The sequence below is a fragment of the Urocitellus parryii genome, chromosome 3, assembly GCF_045843805.1.
Source record: "Urocitellus parryii isolate mUroPar1 chromosome 3, mUroPar1.hap1, whole genome shotgun sequence".
NCBI lineage: Eukaryota > Metazoa > Chordata > Mammalia > Rodentia > Sciuridae > Urocitellus > Urocitellus parryii.
Window position 1 is genome coordinate 162,456,498 of NC_135533.1, and position 25,349 is coordinate 162,481,846.

The 25,349-nt window shown below is 41.2% G+C and overlaps 1 protein-coding gene across 5 annotated transcripts in view; it reads left to right on the forward strand.

The window, feature by feature from the left end:
• Magi1 (membrane associated guanylate kinase, WW and PDZ domain containing 1) overlaps positions 1–22,912 on the forward strand; it is a 614,610-nt gene extending 591,698 nt beyond the window's left edge. For 2 of the 5 annotated variants that reach the window (XM_077795606.1, XM_077795604.1), the window contains 8 exons: positions 542–734; positions 3,587–3,904; positions 6,771–6,971; positions 15,030–15,123; positions 15,254–15,314; positions 16,243–16,386; positions 17,307–17,445; positions 21,537–22,912. In XM_077795606.1, coding sequence (XP_077651732.1) covers positions 542–734; positions 3,587–3,904; positions 6,771–6,971; positions 15,030–15,123; positions 15,254–15,314; positions 16,243–16,386; positions 17,307–17,445; positions 21,537–22,306 — 1,920 coding nt within the window. In that variant the 3' untranslated portion in view covers positions 22,307–22,912. Of the gene's footprint in view, positions 1–541; positions 735–3,586; positions 3,905–6,770; positions 6,972–15,029; positions 15,124–15,253; positions 15,315–16,242; positions 16,387–17,306; positions 17,446–19,515; positions 19,605–21,536 lie in introns of all 5 variants that reach the window. The other 3 variants (XM_077795608.1, XM_077795607.1, XM_077795605.1) reach the window with 3 other exon arrangements.
• The last annotated feature ends 2,437 nt before the right edge of the window (positions 22,913–25,349 follow it).

A 25,349-nucleotide genomic window follows, 5' to 3' on the forward strand; every position in this document is an offset into this window, starting at 1 on the left:
TGAATGGCAAGTATAACAGGCAGACATTAAACATAAAGAGTGGTCTGCTTTCAGGTGCTAAATAAAACCCACAGAAATGGGGATCTCGGGCCAGAACTTGCTGAACTCATCCATTCACTGGATCGTGTTCGTCAGGCATGTCCTATTGCTAGGCCTAGCACTGAACCCTTAAAAAAGAGTCATGTTAGAATTAAAATGAGCAGAATTTTATGAAAGGAGTTTTCCTGGGTAGAGAGGAAAGGAAAAAAGAGTTCATAAATGAGGGGGGGTAAAGGGATTTATTTCTCTAAAGGGGGAAAAAAAAGAGTGTCACCAGCATACCACAGATAAACATCCAGGAACAAAGCAAGAAACAGTTATTCTTTTCTCAATTTCAAAATGGTTGTTGCACCTAGAACAATGACTTATACAGTAGGTGCTCAGTAAATGCTGGTGGCATGCAGGCGGACCCAAGTGAATGAATTGAATTATTCCTAGAAATGAGGCAGTATCACAGTCAATCAGGAGGGCAAGGTTTCACCCATCATCCGTTACCCAACAGATTTATATTGGTCACATCGTACCACTGGGTGCTGCTGATACAGACGGCCGCCTGAGGTCTGGCGATGAATTAATCTGTGTGGATGGGACACCAGTAATCGGGAAATCACACCAGCTCGTGGTCCAGCTTATGCAACAAGCTGCCAAACAGGGCCACGTCAATCTCACAGTGCGGCGAAAAGTGGTGTTTGCTGGTACGTTTTCTCATTCATTCCTCCTGTGCTCTGTCATTTCTGTGTCTGCCTCCTCAAGCTTCTATTTTAACAAATGTTTGCAAATGTGATGGAGCTCAGGATTTCCAGATGGTTTGCTTCTCTCCAACCCTGCAAAATGACTGTCATTCAAAAGTACTTTAATGTGCCATTTGCATATGTTCAGCAAAGGTTTCTAGAAGGGTCTCCTTGAATATAGATGACCTGCCCACCCTCCCCTCACCAACCAGGACTTAGCCAGCCTCTTCATTTAATGATAATCCTCAACAAAAGAGGTCATTAGGAATGTCTGAAAAGTTGCAGCTTCAAATTGAGAGAATCAAACTTAGGTTTGTACTGAAAAAGAAAAAAGTCTATAGAAAGGTTAATGCTAGTGTACCTTTTGGTTGCTTGTCATATATATTAAACCAAACTTCTCTATTTCCTTTTTTTTTTTTTTTTTTGGTACTGGGGTTACTGGGGATTGAACCCAGGGCATTCAATCACTGAGCCACATCCCCAGGCCTTTTTAATATATTACTTAGAGACAGGGTCCTACTAAGTTGCTTAGAGCCTCACTAAATTGCTAAGGCTGACTTTGAACTTGCAATCCTCACATCTCAGCCTCTTGAGCCCCTGGGATTATAGGCATGCACCACCCTACCCAGCTATTTCCCTCTGTTACAAACAAACAAACTGTGGAACTGGCTAGTTCTAAGCCATCTGTGATTGTTTCCTCATGATCTCAATCTTCAAATTCTAGTTCTCAAGATATTACATATCCCTTCCTGCTTAGCTCAAAAATAACTTTCTCTCTACAAAATGCCCTCCTTCTTCCACCCATTTTCAAATTTTACATTTCCTGTTTGCCATTCTTGTGACTCATGGCTTACTTCTGTATCAGAATCTACCATTCTTAAAATTTGTTCGTTTTAGATACCCGTGGCAATGAGCTGTATTTTGACATATTATACATACATGGAGCATAACTTCCCACAGAATCTGCCATTTGAAACAGCTCATGATGTGAAAGTCTGACCTTTCCATTGGCTAACCAGCTTCCTAAAAGCATATACCTTAATTGTTGATCCTTGTATGCAGTCTCCCACCCCAAAGCCTGTAAGATAGCCCAGAATGTAGAAAAGGAAGACTGAGGGTTGCATCGACTAAATTACTAAAGCAATATGACATCAGATATTAACAATTCTCCATAGTTATTATTAGTATAACAAATACCTATCAGATAAAATTAATTGATTTCTTTTTTTTTTAAATGAGTGTAACTAACTTTAAGTGGTATGTAATTAATTATAGAATTAAGATATTAAATTCCAGTGTGAGAGTCCTACCTACTGCAGCCCAGTGCTAATCAGTCATAGATTATGTTCCTAGAGCTCATTTACGGCCTCACAATCCTTTTTAACATAGTATTCTGTTAAGGCAGCAGTAGTCAACTAAAATTGGTTTTTAGAGTTCAAGGGAAAAAAAAAAAAAAGGAAAAGGATTTTACTTCCCTGGCTCAAATAAAAATAGTGAGGTGTGTGGGCTCTTTGTTTTACGTTTATTTTTTTTTAAATTTTTAATATTTTAGATATTTAACTGTGGATAAAAGGCATGTTAAACCTGTGAAGAGACATTATGTCAAGTGAAATGAGCTAATCACAGGAGAAAAATGATTGTGTGATTCGGCCTTCGTGAGGTTTCTAGAGTGGTGAAATTCATAGAAACAAACCATAGAGCAACAGAGTTTGGAGATGGACATTGATAGTGGTTGTACAACAACCATAATGTACCTATGCCCCTGAATTGTGCACTTCTGAATGTTTATAAAGTTCAAATTTATGTTATGCATGTTTTTTACAATTTAAAGAGAAAAACCCCTGTGGAAGGAGAAGCTTTGGAAGATAAATACAGCCTCCTCCACTACCTGGACACCACATGCATTTTGATTTTGGCACGGTTGGTCCCAGGTCCTCTGTTGGCTTTAACTTTGTCAAGCTGACAAAGCCATACAACTGGAATGGTGACTGAATTTGGAAGGGGGTTAATGCTCCCAGTTGTGTGGTTAAGGCAGATGCTGACATGTGGAAACTAGGAAAAAAAGCTGTAAGTGCCTCTTACAGGTGTTGTCCCTGATCCAATGTGTGGAAACTTTATATGTTCAGTCCACTTACAGTCACCTACATGAGAAAAACAAACTCTGGGCAGAAATGTGATTCAGAGGGCATGACAAGATGACTGTGTGGCTCAGGCTGTCTGTGAGGCCAAGATGGTAGCCATCATTGATACAGCCCCTGTCCGTGCTTGCTATCCATTGCCCTTTGTGCAACAGGGAGCTATTTCAGAGTGGGCTAGTCTTGCTGCCAACTTGAATACGCTATAGCAGTACAAGATTTGGAGTTCCTCTTTGGATCAGTGTTCTTGGCCACCACATGGTTAGTGTTCCTAAGAAAGGCTGTTTTCCATTCAGGTATTGAGTCCTGTGAGGCCAGGGGCCACTGTCCCACATCCACCTGATAAGATTTCAGGTGTTGGAGGTAGGGGAAGGTGGAAGGGGAGGCAGGGCACGTTTTTTGGTGGTGTCAAGATTTAGACGTGAACCATGCGCAATGTTGCATGCCTATAATCCCAGAGGCTCAGGAGGCTGAGGCAGGAGGATCCCGAGTTCAAAGCCATCCTCGGCAACAGGGAGGCCCTAAGCAACTCAGTGAGACCCTGTCTCTAAATAAAATACAAAATTGGGCTGGATGGGGCTCAGTGTTCCAGTGACCCTAAGTTCAATCCTCATTACTCCCCCCCGCAAAAAAAAAAAAAAAGAAAAAAAAATCAGACTCAGACGCGAATCTCTGTTGCAGTCCCGAAAACCGAGAATGAGGTGCCCTCGCCAGCCTCCTCCCACCACAGCAGCACCCAGCCGGCCTCGCTGACGGAGGAGAAGCGCACCCCGCAGGGCAGCCAGAACTCGCTCAACACCGTGAGCTCGGGCAGCGGCAGCACCAGCGGTATTGGCAGCGGCGGCGGCGGGGGCAGTGGCGTGGTCAGCACCGTGGTCAGCACCGTGGTCAGCACCGTGGTGCAGCCCTACGACGTGGAGATCCGGCGCGGGGAGAACGAGGGCTTCGGCTTCGTCATCGTGTCCTCGGTGAGCAGGCCCGAAGCAGGCACGACCTTCGGTGAGTGCTGAGCGCATTTGTCCTGGTTCCCTCCGCGCCAGGGCAGGCTCTCTTGCCGGGGGAAGTCAGCCAAGATCTCATCAACAGAAACGCTTTAATGCTTTTTGCTTTGGGTAATTAGAATCTTAATTGGGCATAGAGTCTCTTTGGGAGCTTTTTCCCTCCTAAAGTTTGGGGGAAAAAATTAACCCTTTTAGTTTTCATTCTAAATGTGTGATAGCACAAACTTCAAGCCTACATGAGGTTTGCAACCCCTTGACAGCGTGAAGTAGCTGAAGTGTTTGCCAGAGACAGACTGTGGACACGTCCTATGTAGAATATCCTTAATAGCAATGCCCTCAGAAACCTTCCAGGATTATAAAAGAAGCATCAGGACACAAAAATGATCAGGAAAGAAAAAGAGGTGTAAGGAGTTAAACATGACACGAGGTGCTCTTCCCAACTCCTCTGTACCTTTCTCTATCCCTATCTGAATATTTTAAATGTTTAAAGTAAAATTTTCCTATTTCTTGATTTAAGAATCTGGTTAAGATCTGGGTTCGGAGTCATTTGATGTTGGGTTACATTCAAATGTCGGGAGTTTCAGCCACGTATGGAGAAACACCAGTGTTGCTCTCTCCAAGTCTTTGCTGTCTTTGCACCAGTAAAGACAACAGGAACCCATGTGAGCCTATCAGATGGCTCTATTTCTCCTTACAATGGGATCATAGACAATATATTTCAAAAAGATCCACCTTCCTGATAAGATTTCAAAAGTCCTTTGCCATCTCCCAGGCATGATTGTTAGTAAATATGTGATGGGAGAAGGGGGAGGGCCATGAAGGCTCTGACATTTACCCCAAGTGACCTGACCCCATGAAACCTGATGACCAGTGGCCTTGGTCACTCACTGGCTAGGATCAGCAAAATGCTACATCTCTTTAGTATTCTGATCCAGTAGAACTCACTTTGCATCCATTTAGCAGGTTACTTCCTGCTAAAGCTGTCTTGCCCCTAAGTTTTACATTCTGAAGGAGACACTCAGCCAGGTCTATGCATGTGTGGCTGCAGTAACAAACACCCCTTACTAACAGTGCTTTTGTGAGCTACATTAATAAAGTTATCATAGCATGTCCTGGATGGATAACCTGACAACAAAGCTGGAGTTTTTTAAATTTATTTTTTGTGTGTGTTTTGTTTTGCTTTTTAAATTAATTTTGGAGATTTTTCTGCTTACTTTAAAAAAGAAAGTAAGAGGAGAAAAGAAATCCCAAGTTTCCCTTTTTTTTCTGTCAGATCTACAATTTGACATGCACCATGTGATACCTTCAGCTATTTCAGAATTCTCACATTCAGTTTCTAGAAAGAAAGAACAGATATGTCAGGTTGCAGGTTTTGTGTTGTATGATGAATATTGAATGTTTTTACTTACAATTTGGTCTTTGATTGTTTTCCTTTGATTCTTACAATCAAATTAAACTTTGCCTAATACCTTGCATGAGACTTCTGAGCTGTGCAGTGCTTTCCTTGAACCTGCTGTTTGATCCCTTTGCCATGCGAGTTCTCCTTGGAGATGAGCTAAACTTATTCGAGACCTTGTGTCTGAGTCTCCCTGCTCCCACCACACCTGTTTGTTAGCTTCTAGGAGAAAGCTTACCTTCTTTTGAAACTTGGGCAAATCTGCTGAAATTAAAGCAATAATGGGTACTTTCCCCCACCATTGACTCCTCAGGTCTAAATTATGTTGGAAGTTCCAACTCAAGTAGTTTCATGGTCTGCCATGTTAATTTTGCCACCTTCCTGAAAGGTGGCTTCACATTTTTATTTTTCCCAGAAACACTAATTCTCAAAATAGATGCATATGAATAAAAACATTGAAACTTGATATCTGATGACCTGGAAATCCCATGTTGGACCTCAAAGCCAATTTCTACCTTTCTCTAGAAGCTAGTAGTGACATGGAGTATCTCCAAGCACTCTTCAAATACCCTTTTCCTGGTAATGCAGATTGTGGATGTATACTAACTGTTGATGAGAAAGGAAATGATGAAAGGAAAAGGGGCTGAGGATTGATTTGAACTTGGCTTTGGGTCAGCATCCTCCGTCTGAACGAGTACTAAGTTCTCATATTCCTTTGGGGGGAGTTTTGGGAGGCAGGAGGAGGATTTTGGAGCTAATGAGCCTTCTGGGCCCTCCCCTGAAAGCACATGAGATGGGCCGATTGAGCAGAGGTCCCATCATGAAAGGAAGTGTCAAGGTTGGATGCTTTCTTGGCTCATCTCTCGTAATTATGCCCCTTTTCTACAGCTTTCATCATTCTGAATAGAAGGCAGAAAGTGCTGGTCCATTAGTGATTTCAGATTGAATTTGGGGTATAGGAGACTCTTAGACCTCACCAGAAAGCCAGGGATTATTTTTCTAAATGGTGAAGAACAAAACATTGGCAGCAGCTTATACAACAGCTGGTAAAAAACGAAGTGACTCTGTGAAAAGCATCCCCCCCCTCCCCTGCCCTGCTCTGGGCCTCACATTTGTGGTCCCTAAATAAGCCAACAGTAAGCTATTTGGGGCTCTCGAGTCTCTTTGAAGTTGCCAGAGAGCCCAGATTGTGCAATTGTTGTAGGAGGGAGACAAGGGTTTTTCCCTTGGAATCGGGGAATAGCTACAGCCGTGAACTCTGGTTCAGGGCATGGCCTCAGAGCTAGGCACCTAGTATTGCCAATGTTTTGACCGTCGGCACAGAGCTCTCCTTTAATAACATTTGCTTAATGCTTTAATTAATTAACACTTAACCTTCTCTTTCCCTTTTCAACCCTTTTTCTCCTCCCTTCACTATATTCCCACGTAACTTAAAAAAAAAAAAACTTAAAACTCAATATCAAAGCAGGCAATGCATGTGTGGCTATGCCTCACAAAATAGGTCGGATTATTGAGGGGAGCCCTGCTGACCGCTGTGGCAAGCTGAAAGTAGGAGACCGGATCTTGGCAGTAAATGGATGTTCCATCACCAACAAATCCCATTCAGACATTGTCAACCTAATCAAGGAAGCAGGAAACACAGTTACCCTCCGCATCATTCCTGGGGATGGTAAAGTATACCTCTTATCTCTCTCCCTCTCTCTCATGTTCTCTCTCTCTCTCTCTCTCTCTCTCTCTCTCTCTCTCTCTCTCTCTCTCTGTCTCTCTCTCTCTCTCTCTTTCTCTCTCTCATTAATGCTCATGTAATTGAATAGTTTTGACTTAGAGGCAGCTTTGTCAGTCCCTAACTGAACATACCCATCAAACCAACATAGCCATTGTTACTAAACCACATCTCACCCTCATCTAATTCATCCCATCGCCCTGGGATCCTATCTTGCTACAGATAGAACTCCAGAAAGCCTCCAGTGTGCCCCTTCAAAACTATACAGAAAACTGTAAGTTTTCATGCAAGTAGTAAAGATTACCTGATGTTCTGTCTGGAACTCATGAATGCCCTTTTCAAATCATCACTGAAATTTAATAGTAGAATATGGCAACTTCTCAAAACCTACCTAACAGGAATGCAGAGCCAATACTATGCTCTTTCACAATAAGTGAATGTATCAAAATTTTTATTTAATGAGAAAATCTTAGTGTTTATGCCTACTTGATTTGTCCTAATTTTGGGGGGAGGGGGGTACTAGATATTGAACTCAGGGGCACTCGGCCACTGAGCCACATCCCCAGCCCTATTTAATTTAGAGACAGGGTCTCAATGAGTTGCTTGGTACCTGGCTTCTACTGAGGCTGGCTTTGAACTCACAATCCTCCTCCTTCAGCCTCCAGAGCTGCTGGGATTACAGGTGTGTGCCATCACTTGTAGCCCAAATTTTTACATATAGATGAAGAAAAAATTAAACATCTTCATTTTTCATAGATTATATTTACATTAAATTAGAACTATTCTTTTATGCCTATTTGCTTGACTCATTAAAGTCAAATCATTGGTTTTTCCCTACCCCACCCGCTGCCAGAACACCAGGACATTTGCCAATGTTGGCAGTGGCACTTAGTGGGTGCAGACTAGAGATGTTCCCAAATGTCCTAAAGTACACAAAACAGCCTCCATAATAATAACCCAGTGCAAAAATATCAGTGTTTGTCTTCTTACTCATATTTTGTAAACATGAAGTTGATAACACTAATATCAGTAAGTATAGATTGCTTTGGCACTTAAATCCTGAATAATTGATTGATAAATAATTGATCCTACACCAACCTAGCCCTTGGGACAAAAGTTATAACTTGTTACAAAATGTTTAATTGCCGTTTTTCATTCTTTCCATACATGCTATAAAATAAAATACATATTCTAAAAGCCACTGAGTATTTCTCAAGAGAGAAATGTGGTTTATATAGATAGTGCTGTAAAAACATGCTTTGTCATAGATCCAATAAAGTAAGAAAATCAAACATTTTATCTGGAAGTCATTCACCAAATAAGTATTTTTATATAGTAATTATGAGAAAGTGAGTATTTTGGTTCAGGTTTTGATTGATGTAGCTAGTGATTTTCAGAACAAGTAAATGCAAAACTAAACAGTAAATATTTGAAATTTTAACATTCTAAGAACAGAAAACTTTCTTTGTGCCAAAAATATCCCATACCAATTGGAGAGAAAGAAAATAGTTCCTTGAATGGTGGTCTTCCTTACCCTCTTTCCGATCATGGTTAGTAATTTACCATCTGGTCTGAAGTCCATTCCACCAAATTACCACTCTGGAAAGCTATTACAGTTTACAAAAGTGAGCACATGATGATAAAATGTGGAAACATAGATTCTTAATGGAAAGGATAAATGAAACCAGAAAAATGGAGTGAGGAATGGTTCAGAGACCCAAGGCATGTTTATTTCATACTATAGAGAGATTGCAAAAAATAATCCAGAAGAATGGGAAACAGGAATTGACTTGCCGGTTCTGTGCTGGTTTGTTTTAATATGGGAATGGGAATGTCTCAGAAAAGAAGGAAAGAAAGCTCTCCTTGCAGGAAGGGCATAGAGAAAGAGTTTGAAATCAGAAAAGACAAACATATGCAAAAGCAACTTATACTACACTGCACATACTAGGTGTTGAGTTAGTGAAGTAGAGTCACAGTATTTTTGAAAACCTGAACCCCCAAAAATATAATGCACTGTGGATTGCCCCTAACAGTTGGCAATAAAAAGGAATTCTTAAAACTTCAGTGCTTATAAAATTCAGGCAGATCTCTTGTGCTCCTTAGAAGATAGTAAAATAAAGTAGTGAAGGATTGATATCTTTAAAGATGGCCCATGATCTGCTGAGGTTGATCTCATCTAAATTGTTTCTAAAATGTTCTATCATTGTTGCCATGATAATAAAAGTTTTTGCCAGTGACTTTGTAAGTATCAAGATCTAAGTAAAGGGAATCACTTCTATCAGAAGGTGAAGTGCAATGCTCATCTTTAAGGGGCTATCTTGGAAATTAGAGCAGAGGCAGGGGAATTAGATTTCTGGGGGAATTAGATAGCAATCCAGGAGAATGTCTCAAACACCTACAAGAAGTAGAATGACCATGACAGTGTGATGAAGAGAAAATCTTGCTTGATCTACTTCCTCTGTGTGCAAGTTAGACATGGCTGACTGTGGAGGTATAGGGAGGTGCTCTCTGGTCTCCTTCAGATCTTTCATTCTGATATTTACCTCATCAAGTAGCCCAAAGACCAGTTGTTTCATGGTATCTACAGGGAATTTGAAGTTTTTAGCTAGCATGGTTCTAAGAGATCTATCACGTCTGAAATACAGTTCTTAGAAACTCCAGGAGGCGCTTCGAGAAGATTCCCCCTCATTTGGTCAGTGCTCAGAAACCCTCTGAATCCACTATTTTTGGTACCAGGGATTGAACTCAGGGGCAATCAACCACTGAGCCCCATCCCCAGCCCTATTTTTTGTATTGAATTTAGAGACAGAATCTCACTGAGTTGCTCTAAGCCTTGTTTTTACAGAGGCTGGCCTTGAACTTGCCTCAGCCTCCTGAGCCACTGGGATTACACATGTGCGCCACATGCCTGGCTGAATCCACTTCTTTAACTCATGCTACCCAAGTCTGTTTTCTTGTCATCAAATTCCTCATTCTTTTTCCAGTTTCCCTGATCTCAGACTTTAGTTTCCCTAACTTGCTTCTCCCATTTCTCTTACCTCTCTAACAAAACTCCAAAATATAACTCCCTTTTATTTGGCATGTCTGTGCTGTTAGAAGGTTTACCTCCACAGATCTTGGGCTGTGACCAGGGAGTCTATACTTCTCTGTCGTTTATGAATTTGGGGTCAGGGTGGGAGGTTGAGTTAGGGGAGAACCTTTTCTTCTGTGAGATATGGGCAAGGGATAGTAAATACACAACAGCCGCACAGAAAGGCCTAAGTAGCTGAACAGATTGAATCTGAACTTGATCTCCAACAAGTCAGACCACACTTGCATCATACAGAAATGCCCATGTAGTCTTATTCTGAGTGGGAAGAAGAGTAATCAGAGCAGAGCCTGAACCAAACTAATGTGGAATCATGTTCAAGATAATGAGAATATCTAAGAGCTTTATATATACATATAATTTGAATTGTGGTCTTGAATTTCTTCTTCAGTTCACCTGATTCAGAGTGTTTGCTTTTGGAGGAGACAAGCTGGCAACACAGATATTGCTATTTCCTTGGCAAAGGTATAGATAGTAAAAAGCCCTCCCTGAACTTTCCACATATTTGTGGGGTTCAGATTTTCCAATGTCGCCTTCAGTATTTATGACACATATGTTTACACAATCAAATATTTATGAAAGAAATGATCATGTTCTTTGTTGATTTGCTTAGCTTTTCATGTGGATTCCGGAAGGAAGGGTAAGAACATTGACATAGGAACAAGGCTAGAATCATAATCACTTGTCACAGAGATAGGCTGAAACCCAAGGTAGAAGCTCCTGTCAGAAGAGTGAGGGCCCTGATTTCCAACAGCCTCATGACATGCTTAAGAGCTGTTTTTCTTGATACGTGATTGCTATGGAAAGTATATTAATATCCATTTTCATTCCTCTGGGAGAGCTAAAGTAGGTATAAACTCTGTTTAATAAAGAATGTGGGAGGCACTTTCTGGAATATCCATAAAAATATCCAATAGGTCCATCTGCCTTAGTCTTTTAAAAGTCAAATACATTGACACTCCTTTATAATATCGCTGCTGGAGGGTGAGGAGGCTAGACTCTTTTTCAGGCTCTTTTATGTTTTTTTTTTTCCTATTATACAGGGCAAGTTTTGCTTTGGGGATAGAGCTATAAATTTTTGATAATGGACCTCATTTCTATATTTTAAAAAGTTAGAGAACATTTCAGCAGATACAATTTTGGTTTAATTCCAAATGAAGACTTAAAAGTTTATGAAAACAAGTCTAACTTTATTGATATTATAAGGCCATGCTAAAATTTTTTTGGTCCTCTGAAAATAACCCATGAAATTCAGTAGTCCAAGCAGAGCATTCTGTATTTTGGTTAATCTAGGATACTGCCTAGAGAAATTGGTAGCAGTTATGCAGTAAAATGAAAACATTGCTTACATGAACGGAGGTGTCAATCAGGTATGATTTTCTGGATACCAACACAGATCCCCATGTGAACAGTAAGACTAAAAGCACACTTTCAGGCAAGCCCCAGTTTGATTCCCATTACTTGTCCTGGGTGATCCTGGGCAGCTTCCTACCTTTCCTATGCCCCAGCCTCTCCATCTATAAACGGGGCAATAACTTGCACTTGTTTTATGAAATGGTGGCCATCAATTGAAGTAGTGCACATGGTCGTAGTCCCAGTACAGTGCTTACTTGGCACTCTGTACATGGTCTTGTAAATGGTGGTTATTCATAGATTTTAAAAAATGCAAAATAAGGAAAAATCCGTGAGCTCAAATAGGCATTTGCATATTAAGCATTAATTTCTTTAAAATGCTCAAAGTGAAGCTGCAACCCTAAAAAAGATTTGCATGTAAATATAATTGGGGAAAACAGCAAATGAAGGATAAGAGGAAAATTAATAAGGACATTCTGTTTATATGTGTTTTGAGTGATTATCTGTTATATCTCATTAAATCATAAAAGCAGCAGAAACATGAAAAATCATTTGAGAATAGGATTCCATCTTCCTGGAATATTCCAGCTACCAAGAACACATAATAACTCCAAATGGGAACTTCTTCACAATTCAGTAATTCTAATCACTTTAATTACAAAGAAACGTTCTTTTTTGGTACCCTGATTGTGATTTCCCCATGGCCCAAATGATCTTAAGATTTCCCAGAGAATCTTTATAAAATGAGTTACAATGAGCTGTATGAGGTTAGCTAAAGGACCAGAGTTTATGGGAGTTCTGGTGAGTGTCACTGACAGTCTGTGTGTCCTGTGTACTGACCCGGTGGATGACTTGTATGAAATATCACTTAGATTCATCGGTTTTGCCAGTTAACTGTGCTTGAATGGGAGTGATATGAAGGTGCTAATGACCTTCCAAATGCTCTAAAAAAAAACCATTTACAATAGTAATCCTAAAAATGTACCAGTAATATGCTTTTAATATTATAATAATACATACTAAAAGTATGCTAATAATTTTTTTGAGCACTAATGTGTCTGGTACTGTCCCTAACAGTTCCTCTTAGATCATCACTGTACCACTTTCCTTAGATATTTCTGTCATTCTCCTGTGCAGATGAGGAAACTGAGACACTGAAAGTTGAAATGGCTTTGCTCTCGTCCTGTCTAGTGCAGCCTACTATGCAAAGCGAGGCAGTCTGACTCAGAATCTGACCCTTGTAACCATTTGGCTAACCTGCCTCCCAGTAAGCTTGAGGCACAGCCTTTGCCTGACCCAAGGGTCTCAAGTCACACTAGCCCAGTAAATGCTCTGAAGAGTCCATAGGAACAAGCAACCAGACATCTGTGTTCCCTTTGTTTCACCCTTTAGTTCCCAGACTTAGTGGATCACAGGTTCTTTTCCTTCAGAATCTGTAGAAACATTTGTAGAACACATTGTGAGAAACATTGTCCTAAAACACGAATAAGATTCATAAAACTATGCTTTCTACCTACATTATCTTATTAATTTTGGGCATGGCTATAAGAATCAGGGACTTTTATGGCTGGCATATAAACTGTTAAAATCTTCCTTAACCTTCTCTTGCTGCAGAGAGTTTCCCTAACTTAAAGATGCCTCCACAGTAGTGTAGTGCATGTGTTGAGTGCAAGCTGTAGTCTAGCACTGATGCTGTGTGTCTCGCATCCTTTCATCCTGAGAGGGACAGATCGATCGGCAGCATTCCCTCATCCTGGGTGAGAAGAGCCAGGCACACCATTAATGGGTGGAGAAAGAGGGATTTGAATTCTGTGTGAATCTCAAACACATACTTTTAACCCCTGTTTGTCATGAAAGTAAAGTAACAGGACACCAGACCCGAATTGAACAGTGTTCTCAGGAAATTAAAATGGAGAGAGACCACCAGCCATTGGGTGCATAGAAGGTCTCTTATCCCAGGACTGTAGGGGGGCAAGGGGTGGGGAGGGTAGTGGAAGGGAGGTGTGTGTGTGTGTGTGTGGGAGAGAGAGAGAGAGAGAGAGAGAGAGAGAGAGAGATTGATTGATTACAGGCTTCTTAGTTTGAAGTACTTAAAATATTATCTCATAGAAACCTCCTTACACCCAATGTAGTCAACAAACATCGAAGTACTAGGAAGCATAGAACTCAGGGAATCTTCTAGACCTCATGGTTCACTATTGATTTTTTTTTTTTAAAGAAAGAGTGAGAGAGAGAGAGAGAGAGAGAGAGAGAGAGAATTTTTAATTATTTTTTTTTTAGTTCTCGGTGGACACAACATCTTTGTTGGTATGTGGTGCTGAGGATCGAACCCGGGCCCCACACATGCCAGGCGAGCGCGCTACCGCTTGAGCCACATCCCCAGCCCTCACTATTGATTAAATGGGTACTTGCAGGCTAATTTTAGAACCTAACAACCACAGTTAGTATTTTCTTTTCTTTCTTTCTTTTCTTTCTTCTATTTTTTTGTTTATTTTCATGTGGTGCTGAGGATCAAACCCAGTGCCTCACGCATGCTAGGCAAGCAAGCGCTCTACCACTGAGTTACAGCCCCAGCCCCTAGTATTTTCTTGATGAGAAAATAAAAGCCAAGTTCCTGAGAGTCCATTTAAGAATAAATATTAAATGTATGGCTTGCTCCTAGTGGTTGCTACTTGCCTTGATTTTAATGGAGAAATTATTAGCAAAAAAGCATATATCTGTTACCATACGAATGATTAAATTTTAATACATACACAGGGATGTGTTATCTATAGTTTTTGTTGTTTTTATGATTTTTTTTCAGATTCTGAGTCTCCAAACTTGTAGAGATTATGAAGTTGCTTATGAATGTGATGAGTGAAGAAGAGAGTCAATTTACATAGGAACATAATCCTATTCCTTACTTTAAAGCAGCTTCATGATTTATACAACTTATGTTTATAACTCTGGTTCTTCTAATGCAGGTTTTAAAATTAATCTTTCATGAGTGTTACTAGATGGAGATCTGTCAAGAGTTCCATATTTTCACTTGTGCTTTATGAAAAGCAATGAGGAAGAAAGGAGATGTTATTTGTGTTTAAAAATATGTTAGCTCACTTCTGAATTTAATATTCACATGAGGAAATCGGGCATACTCACCAAATGCTGCTGATAAGTTGCAGGAAATGTTAGCAGGGACATTTATTAGCAGCCTGTAAAATCCTGTGAAATACCTCCGGGGCGGCCCAGTGTTTTGATGGATTGCGGCCTCTCAGTGGCGGGGAGGAGTCAGACACACCCATGCTGGCTGTAATTTTAGAGCAGCTTTTCCCCTGGCAAACCCTATTTCATTTGAGGGAATGTCTGCTTAGGAGGAGGGTCACAGTGGGGGGCATACATGAGCCACAGCAGAGAAGATCTTAGGATGGTTCATTAAATTCCTGAGTCTTTAGAAATTTGAGTCCAACTAATTGAAATGGGGACAGGGAAGTCAGATTTGTCACTTAGAGACAGGGTTTCTGCTCACCTCCCAGCTGGATGATGTCTTCTCTCAGGCCTTCATTTCTTTATGCTCTGTCCCACAGAGTCCTCAAATGCCACCTTGCTGACCAATGCAGAAAAGATTGCCACCATTACCACCACACACACCCCTTCTCAGCAGGGGGCCCAGGAGACAAGGTCAGCTGAGACTTTGGTTCCTTTTGTTACTTTAAAGGGGAAAAAGGGACCTGTCCTTTTTTCATGTTTTCCGTTCTTTTCTCTGTCCCCCTCTGCATTGCTGTTATATTTATTTCTCTCACTTTGGCAGGAACACCGCCAAACCAAAGCCGGAATCTCAGTTCGAGTTCAAAGCTCCCCAGGCTACCCAGGTGAGGGTCCTCCCCCCCTCCCCTTTTTTTGTTTCTTTTTTTTTTGCTCATTTCCTTCCAATTTTCTGAAGCTGTTTTTACAAGATATTTTTTGAAGGGCATCCTTAATTTAAAATACACAGCCTTTTGTGCAGGGATTTTCCACATATATACTCATATTTGCTTTTATTTTACTACCTTTGAAAAATATTCCTAGATATGCTTTGGTAGGGAGAGAAAAAAATAAGACCAAAATACTGAAAAGCTGTCACAAGGATCAGTGGTCAGAGAAAAAGCAAAGCATCTGTTTGCAAATAACTGTTTGCAAAATCATAGTTCTTCAAGAAAATCTTTTTGTTGTTTTTTTAAAGTGGTTTTGGGGACTGTGGATTTCAGGTGAGAGCCAGGACACCTGCCTCTCAAGATGGTTAACAAGTGAAACAAATCTGGGAACCACTGGGTGATGCCAAGATAAATAGGTTTCTGCTGGCCTCTGTGGACCCTTCAGTAGTCCACTTGTGATCTAGCCCAAAGAGAATGGGAACCAGTCCTCAGACTGCAGAGGTTGGCGCAGACACAGTGCTAATCGTAAACCCTGGTGCTTCTCAGGCCAGGCTCAAGGAAGCTGAACATCCAGCCACAAATGGATGGTATCATGTGATGAAGAAGCTTCCTGCCCCAAATGCAGATTGCAACCTTTCTAGTTGAATTTTAATATGTGCATAGGTATAAGCATGATCCTAAGTGTTTCAAATTCTGGATTTCCAACTTCTGATATTAATGAAGATTAATGAGGATGACTAATAAGCACTTAAGAGTCACCAAGAGAGGATTAGAGACTATGCCTTTAGGCCAAATCAACATGACATGGAATGTTTGGGAAGACATGAGAGAAACATGTGTGGATAGCAGTTCTACCTGAATGACTGCATTTAATTTCTTTAAATAGGAGCAAGATTTTTACACTGTGGAACTGGAAAGAGGAGCCAAGGGATTTGGCTTTAGTCTTCGAGGGGGTCGAGAATATAACATGGACCTCTATGTTCTGCGCTTAGCAGAGGATGGTCCTGCAGAAAGATGTGGAAAGATGAGGGTAAGTAGGGAAAGGAGGCTGGAGTAGATGTGAGGAAGCATCTGTAGTGACTTGCGTTTTTACTGTTGTTGTTGTTGTTTGTTTTTAGATATTCATGACAGTAGGGTGTATTTCGACATGTTATACATACATTCAACCCATTACAATTTTGATTCCATTCTTGTGGCCGAACATGATGTGGAGTTTCACTGGTCATGTATTCGTATATGTGCATAAGAAAATTATGTACGATTCATTGTCTTTCCTGTTCCCATTCCCCCTCCATCTAATTCAATAAACTTCTATACTTCCCCTCCACCCTCCCTTATTATGGGTAAGCATCCGCACATCAGAGAGAACATTCAACCTTTGGTTTGGGGGGACTGAATTATTTCACTTAGTATGATAGTCTCCAGTTTCCATCCATTTACCAGCAAATGTCATGATCTCGCTCTTCTTTATGGCTGAGTAATATCCCATGGTGCATATATACCACATTTTCTTTATCCATTCATCCATAGAAGGACACCTAGGTTGTTTCTGTAGCTTGGCTATTGTGAGTTGAGCTCCACTAAACATTCATGTGGCTATGTCACTGTAGTATGCTGATTTTAAGTCCTTTGGGTATATGAACAAGGAGTGGGATAACTTGGTCATATGGTGGTTCCATTCAAAGTTTTCTGAGGAATCTCCATACAAATTTCCACAGTGGTTGCACCAATTTGCAGTCCCACCAGCAATGTATGAGTGAACCTTTCCCCAAATCCTTGCCAACATTTATTGATAATTGCCATTCTGACTAGAGTGAGATGGAATCTCAGAGTAGTTTCAATTTGCATTCCTCTAATTGTTAGAGATGTTAAACATCTTTTCGTATCTGTGTTGACCATTTATATTTCTTTCTTTTTATGACTCTCTATGTTCTATTCCTACCATGGCAGATTGGTGATGAAATTCTAGAGATCAATGGCGAGACCACCAAAAACATGAAGCATTCTCGGGCCATTGAACTGATTAAGAATGGTGGCCGCAGAGTTCGTCTGTTTCTGAGGCGGGGAGACGGCTCGGTCCCGGAATATGGTGGGTCAAACTATGAAAACATTCCTTCCTTCCCTGGCATGACTCCATGACTCTGTCTCCAGAACGGCAGCAGGAAAGTCCTTTCTGTCTCCCCATTCACCAGTGTCTTACAGCCTCTCGCACCATGTGATTATTTGCTTCGCTTGTTCTGAAATCTCTCCACATTTCATCTTTTTGCTTGCTTCTGTGGACTGGGGCAAGGCCTAGGACAAGATCTTTAGAGCCCCCTTTCTGATAATCAGAGAGAACATTTTGTCTAGTCCGACCAAGAGCGAAGGAATGTTTGTTTGAACTGTGCCAAACTGTTTCTCAGATCCAATTGTTAGCACAAAATGACTCTATACTCCTTTTAAGAAGCAGGAAAGCAGGTTTCCTGAGTGATATGATGAGGCACAAATATATATATATATTTTTTTCTTCTTTTTTTCGGTTACTTGATGTCTTTATTTAAGAGGCGTGAAATTTCAAGATGATTTGGGGGCTTTGCTCACCTCCTAGATGCTCTGCGTCCAAAAATTCTGCATCCCTCCACTGGTCTCTGACCCCAAATCAGACCACCTGAGCCCACTACTGTCAAACGAACAAAAACTGTTGACATACTAGCCATATGTTTTTAAGTGATGAAGGACGAAATAGATTCCCAGTGCTCATCATGAGGGAAACATGTTACTATACCTTTCCTGTGAGGAAAGCCAGGTTATACGTAGAGTTCCTTTGTCATATCTTTAGACATGATTTGAGTAGACGGCAATGATCTTTACCTAGCTTAGTGTTCTGATGGCAAAATATTGTATATTGTAATAATTCTGTCCTATTTATTTGAGATTCTTGTTTAAAATTTTAAAAAAAGAGAAAAAAAAAAAGCTATGCCCTAGATGTAGGGCTTTTTTTTCCCAACCAAAGGTCTACAAAAGTTTCTATAGAAACTGTAATCGAATGATCCCCATATACATTGGTCCCCTTTATTAGGGATTTATCTGTTATCACCCTCTTTTCTGAAAGTCACTCTGCACAATTCCCAGTTGCATTTTTGGACTTCCTTGATGAGATCCTTCATTCAGATGTAGCTCAAGGAGGGGAACAGCTCCCATGCAGGCAACCTCCCCTGGTGTTGGACATGGATACAGGTGCACAATATGAGGGATCCGAGGGAATGGGGGAGGGTGGGTTTCAGACAAGGCCCCTTTAGGCCCGGCCAACCACAGGGGAAGTTCATGACGACATTCAGATGACATGGCTGCGTACTGTACTAAACTTCTGACTGTTAGGTGTATTGATGCCACTGAAGCTGTGTAACATTGTCTTCCTTTTCTGTCTTCCCTATGCCTTCTGTCGGATGTGATATTTCATTTGAGAGTCATCGTCAGTAACCTGTGTACCTTCTCCAAACCTATGTCTGTTGCACTGAGGATGAAAATCCAACACTAACAAATGTTCTTTGGGCTAAAAAATAATAATAATAATAATAAAGATCATTTAAATATATGGTTTTCCAAAAAGGGTTGAACATTGCCAGGGTTGTGCTGCTGTAATGTTTCCATGCGTCATTTGGACTAAACCTCTCTAATTCTATTGATTAGAGTCACAAATGGGTTATAATATGTTAAGTTCCAATATTTTTCTGACTTGATTGGAACCTGCTTCTCTGTGAGGCTATTTTTGTAATGAGTTTTTGTACTTAATTTAACTGCCGCGGTCTGGGGGGGGTGGGGAGGGACTTTGTTCTTTTGTTGTTTATTGTTAATGCTCTCCTATGCCAGCCTGTCATTGTTCCAGTTGTTTGAAAAAAAAAAAAAAACAAAAGGATGCATTCATTGTCTGGGTTCTCAAGTCATCTGATGGCTGTCTAAAGACGTACGTCATGTTCCAATTGCGGTCTCTGCAGCCTTATTTGAGTGTTGCCTTAGACTGTCTGACTGGACAAATAAACTCTCTTTGCCCTATGTTAACAAATGCAGATTTTTTTTCTTTCCTCCTTGTTATAGGGAATCTAAATGTTCAACTTTTTCTCTTTCTCTCTTTCTCTTTCTCTCTCTGACTGTTCTTGGTGCTGGGCCCTCCCTTCTACAGCGATGATACCTCCTAATATCGCTGCATGTATGAGAAATGAAAAGCTCGGGGAGGCTTGCTTCTACCTTATGGGCCATAATCAAACTACGGTTTGTAGCTCAATCAATACTAGGTGTTTCTGTGCTGTGGCCTAATTTCCTCATTGCTTCTGCTTAGCTCTATTTTGATATGTTTGGCAATTCATTCTGAGCACCCTGCGTTCTTGGAATTGTAAGTACACCGCTGACCCCTGTTGAAGTGTTGCTCTCCCTTGTCTTGAAAGTAGGCCTAATAAGATTTCAAGGTTAGATTTAGAATAGTGATCTGAGGACCTTCCCTTACCCAAATGTCAGATGACTTTTGTCTTCGTTCTGATAGTCCACCCAGCCTTTAGAAAGAATGATCCTTATACAACAGAGCTCTCACCCAGATAGATAGGGCTTTGCCAGATGGGAAGAGATTCCCCCATTCTTCAGGTATCTCTGGCATTCTACAACCTAGGGGCCAAATCCTGACCACAGCCTGTGTCTGTAAGTAAGATTTACTGATGCATAGCCACACACCCATTTCTGTTTTGTGTTGCCTGTGCTTTTGCCCCACAGTGGCTGGTTTGAACAGTTGCAACAGGGACTGTGGTCCAGAATATTTACTACCTGGCCTTTTAGAAAAACTTTGCTAATCCCTGCTTTAGGTTATGTACCTGCTTTTGCTAAAAGCCATGCTGGGTGTTGGAAGATCTTTCATGAAACATATTAATTGCTGAATAGAGACCTGGCTGCCTCATGAAAGATCTTTTAAGAGCCCCAGTGATTCCCTCCTCTCCGTCACATGGGTCTGCCCTCCATACTGCAACACAATATTTTAGGCTCCTGGAATTTGTTGCGTTTAGTTGCAACAAAGCATCCCTGGGCTCTCATAAATTCATGATGCTGCCCTGCTTTTAAACCTATAGACATCTTGGTGGTATAAGAAGCAGTCTATAATAGTGAGATCCATTATGCCATATTCATACATGCATATAATTTGATCACTCTCCTTCACCAGTCATGTATAATTATAATGTAACAATTTCAAAAGGAAAAAAAAAAGGAGCAGTCCAGTGGCTCCATAGTTCCTCGATATTGTTATGACTGCTTCATATACCATACAGAAAAACTGCCTTTAAACTTAAGGATTTTGTGAGCCCTGTCTAATTGCAAATATGTAATTAACCACCTCTTTCCCCTTCCCTTTTATCTACCAGAAAGCTCTGCATTTGAAAGATGGTTCCTTATTTTTAAATTTATACAAAAGTAGACAAAATAGTTGAATAGCACACACAAAAGTATAGTTCAGTGGTCCCTCAAGTGCATGTGACATTTGCCAATCAGCACCTGGCCATTATGTTGCTGCCACAATCCCCTTTGCTTAACACCTTGGATTATTGTTTTAAAGTATAAATATTCTTTGCATATGGTAAAAATACGTGAATCCTGAGTGTGTGGTGTATTGGAGTCTTCATCTCTGTGTGCACACATTTAGATCACCACTCAGATAAGCCATAGACTACTTCTGTTCCCCAAGAAGCTTCCTATGCCCCTCCAGGTCAATGTCCTAGATTATTTTTAAGCAAATTAAAACAAGCATTCTTTAAAGGAAAGGAGATTTTCTTTCTTGGGGGCAGTGTAGGGTGGGGAAGAGGAGAAGGGTTGGTAGATGGGGAGGAGAGAGGCAGGGGATAGGTAAGGGGGTGAGGTTTTGGCACCTGTAGACAGACTACCTGGGGTGTGCCTTTAAAGACTAAATCATGCCTGATTTAATAAATTCTCTAATGATCTGTCTGGGGTATCAAAAAGAGCCAGATGCTGAAAGCCACAAGTACTAGTTGGTAACCCTAACTAGTTGCAGTTATACATAACGTAACCCAGACTGAGTTGGCTTTGACTCTGATGGCTTTTAACAGTTGTTTGTTGTGACTAATGAGTCGAGCACGGGAGGGAGCGGGGACTGGAACACGCAGGTCCTCCCTACCTAACTAGGCCTCTCCTCTCTCTTCCTCGCAGACCCCAGCAGCGACCGGAACGGCCCCTCCGCCGGTGCACAAGGCTTTCCGGAAGTGAGGGCCGGACCGGAAGTGAGGGCCGGACCGTCCGGCCGCCAGCACCCATCATTGGAGTCCAGTTACCCACCCGACGTTCACAAATCATCACCACATGGGGAGAAGCGGGCACACGTGAGAGACCCAAAAGGCAGCCGAGAGTACAGCAGACAACCCAATGAACACCACACCTGGAATGGAACTTCCCGAAAACCCGACGGCGCGGCCTGCCGACCCAAGGACCGGGCGCCCGAGGGACGCCGAGACGCGCAGGCCGAGCGGATGGCGACCAACGGGCCCAAGAGGAGGTCTCCGGAGAAGCGCCGAGACGGCACGCGCAGCGCGGACACCACCCTGGAGAGGAGGGAGAAGCCCGAGAAGAGGCGGGAGGGGTCTCCCGAGCGCCGGCGGGAGCGGTCCCCCACGCGCCGAAGGGACAGCTCGCCCAGCCGGCGGCGGCGGTCCCTCGAAAGACTCCTGGATCCCAGAAGGTCCCCGGAGCGAAGGAGAGTGGCCTCGCCCGAGAGGAGGGCCAAGTCCACCGATCGGAGACGGGCCCGGTCCCCCGAGCGCCGCCGAGAGCGTTCGCTGGACAAAAGGAGCCGAGAGGACCGAGGTGGCCACCGAGAGCGGGAAGAGGCGACTCTGAAACAGGAATTGGGCAGAAGTTCCAGAAATCCCCCGGAGCAGAGGAGGCGACCTTATAAAGAATGTAGCACCGACCTCAGTATCTGAGACTTGACACGCATTCCAACCTTTACCATGTCAAAGGTTCTAAGAGGAAGGTCACAAACCTGAGATAATTTAGTTTTCTTACCTTAGGAAGCATCTCTGACACCTGGTGATCCTATGAATAGCTACAAACATTTTATGCATTTGAGATCTTCTAAGAAAAAAAATTATATATGAAAAGTCTTGTGCCTGATGTATAAAAATTAAAGAAAGTATTTTTAAATGCATACTTTTTTTGGAAATTATTTGCCAAATACTGGCCCAAAGGGATATAGATTTTGTTTCTACAGAAGGCATAGAATTGTCAAGAATTTTTTTTTCCCTTTTTTGGGGGGCAATCTTTTTCTCTCCTGTTAAAATGGGGTGGTTGGTCATGTTTCTCTTTAAGGACGGGAAATTATTAAGTTTAATTAATGATCGAGACTGTTATATAGTGATGTAGTGCTATACTGTAGACAGGAGTTTTTCTTCAAAGCAAAAAGGCAAACTTCTATTTGTAAAAACTGGGGACCTCTTGGGGTGGATTAGGATTGCCAATGATCCTAAAATTAAGCAAACTGTAATGACAAGACTACTATTGCAAATGAAGGATATTTATAGCTTTTTAAACTGCGGCAGCACAAAGAAATTTTTTTTTTTTTTTTTTTTTTTTTTTTTTTGTCCTTGGGTTAGAATTGATTCAAAACAGTTTGTACTCTCTCTGGCCCAGGAAGGCACAGAGACAAGAAGGTTGGCCGCCATTACCCAAACACAGCCTAAGCACAGATTGTCAGGTTCATTAGCATCTCCCCCATGGAATAAGATCTCATTTAAGGCAGTGCCATGGCAGCCTTACTCAACTACTAGAAGGAATAGACAACCTACACCTGTGTTGTCTGGCCGGTGGTCTGATTTGAAGCTGAATATTTGATGGAATGTAGGACAGTGTGCTGGGTATGAGGGAGACATAAATATCACCGCGATGAAAAGTATGGCCCCCTTTTTTGCATAGCCCATGATTGCCCTTTGCCAAATTAGGGAGGAAGGAGTGACGTTTGGTGGATGAAATTCTCTTTTGAGAATTTAAAGAAATGACAGCTGGGGCTGCTCATTCATAGAAATGCCAATTGCACTTTGAGACCATAACGTTTTTAGGTTGGTCAAAGGGGAAGCAAGGAAGTGATCCCAGTGGTTCTAGTTCTGGTTGGGAAACCTCTGCCCTCATGACCCTGTCCTTTAGTCTTTGGACAGCAGAACAAAAACAATGATTTTTCTTTTTTACAAGACCCATTCTTCCTGAAACCCTCAGGTGGTGTGGTTGGGTCGGCTGTAGCCCCAGGATGTGGTTTGAATGGATTACTGCCTAGCTGAGCCAAAACGTTTGCTTGTACCTGTTGGAAAACTACAGCAAACCGCTGCTTACAGTGCATTGTGTATTTCTGTAGTACTGTTTTGCATTTTCCGTACAGACACAAAACTTTGCAAGTCAATCACTGTTGTTCCCATGGTACTGTATTGAAAAAAAAAGATTAAAAAAAAAAAAGACAGCCAGCCAATCATTGTGTGTACAGAGTTAAAAATTGTAATTAATAGAGCCTGTTGAAAAAAAAAAATGTTGCCTTTTTTTCTTGTATAAAAGAGAATTTATGACAAAAATTTAGCTGTGAGGAATGTGATATGTGTTTATATTTCTGAATATGAACAAATTGATTCATGGGGATATATTTTAATGTAAACTAAATCAGGTATGTAAAGTTGTTTTAAAATGGGAGACTATATAAGTAATTCTCTAAAGCTTTAGTTGGTTTGGGATATCATCATTTCTTCCATGGTGAGCCTGCTTGTGAATTATTAAGCACTTGTTTGCATTCTCTGTTCTTCACTCATTTATTTCTTACAGTGTGCTGTGGACTTAATGCTCTTTCTGTATTGATGAAAAGCAGTATGTGGGCCAATCTTTTTATAAAACACTATGCATATATAAATATTACATTGTTCATAGCTTTATTTGATTTATGGGTTTATACACAACACTAGAATGAATAGCTATAGTAGTGTGGACATTTACAAAACAAGTTCCTTTCCTGGAACAGAAACAATGTACATTCTGTAGCTAAAAAGGAGGGGAAAAGTCTGTGGATGCTATTTTTATTATCCAAGTTTTCCATGCAAAGCTTACATTGAGCTGTAGGAGGAAGACTGAGGAAGAGTACAACTGAATAATGATGTTTTTTCCGTCAATTTCCTAAGAGCCAACTTGGAGATTTTATTCCTAAGGCTGCAGTGCTAGGATTTTTCTCACTAGTTCTAGCACAACCTGAGATGTTAAATGACTGACACTCTCATTTGGGGTCCAGGGTTTTAAATAATTGAAATCAAGGTGCATTTTTGGAGTGTATCCTTAAGTTAACATCTTGACTGTCTTGCTTGTTGTAAGAGATATTTGACGTGTTAAAAATCTGTGCTACCGCCCCAGCTTGTCTCAGTTCATGAGGACTTTTGGTGTGGTAATTTCACCTTAGTTCCACACATCAGATTTGCTTTGAAAATATTGTACTGTACAGGGACTATGCATTAAGCAGAAAGATTTAGTTTTCTTTGAACTACTGTAACCTTAAATTGGAAACTGATTCTTGTGAGCCTACTTTCCCTAACACCCCACTCCATGTAAATGTGTTGATGAGCGATGATGGATGAGAATTTTGTATGACTTAAACCATTTAGGAATTCCCCTCCCTCTTTTACACAGTTGATGCCTGAAAGAATGTTGGGGAGCAGAGTCAACACCCTACTTGTATTTTTTAAGTTTCTTTTGTGAAAGATTTTTTAATGCATTTTTACTGTAAAAATACATGGAAATGTATGCATTCCATAACCACTATTGTTTCTGGATTGATATCTTCCTTGTCTCCTCATTGTTTCAGATATATCAGGGTCAAATAATGAGTGGAGGGTGCCTGATTCAAACTCCCTGAAATACCATTCTGTTGAGAAAGGAGTTATGTCTTTGAGGTAGAAAAGTGCTTTGCCAGTCTGGCACCGTGGTGCTCGCCTGTCATACCAGCTG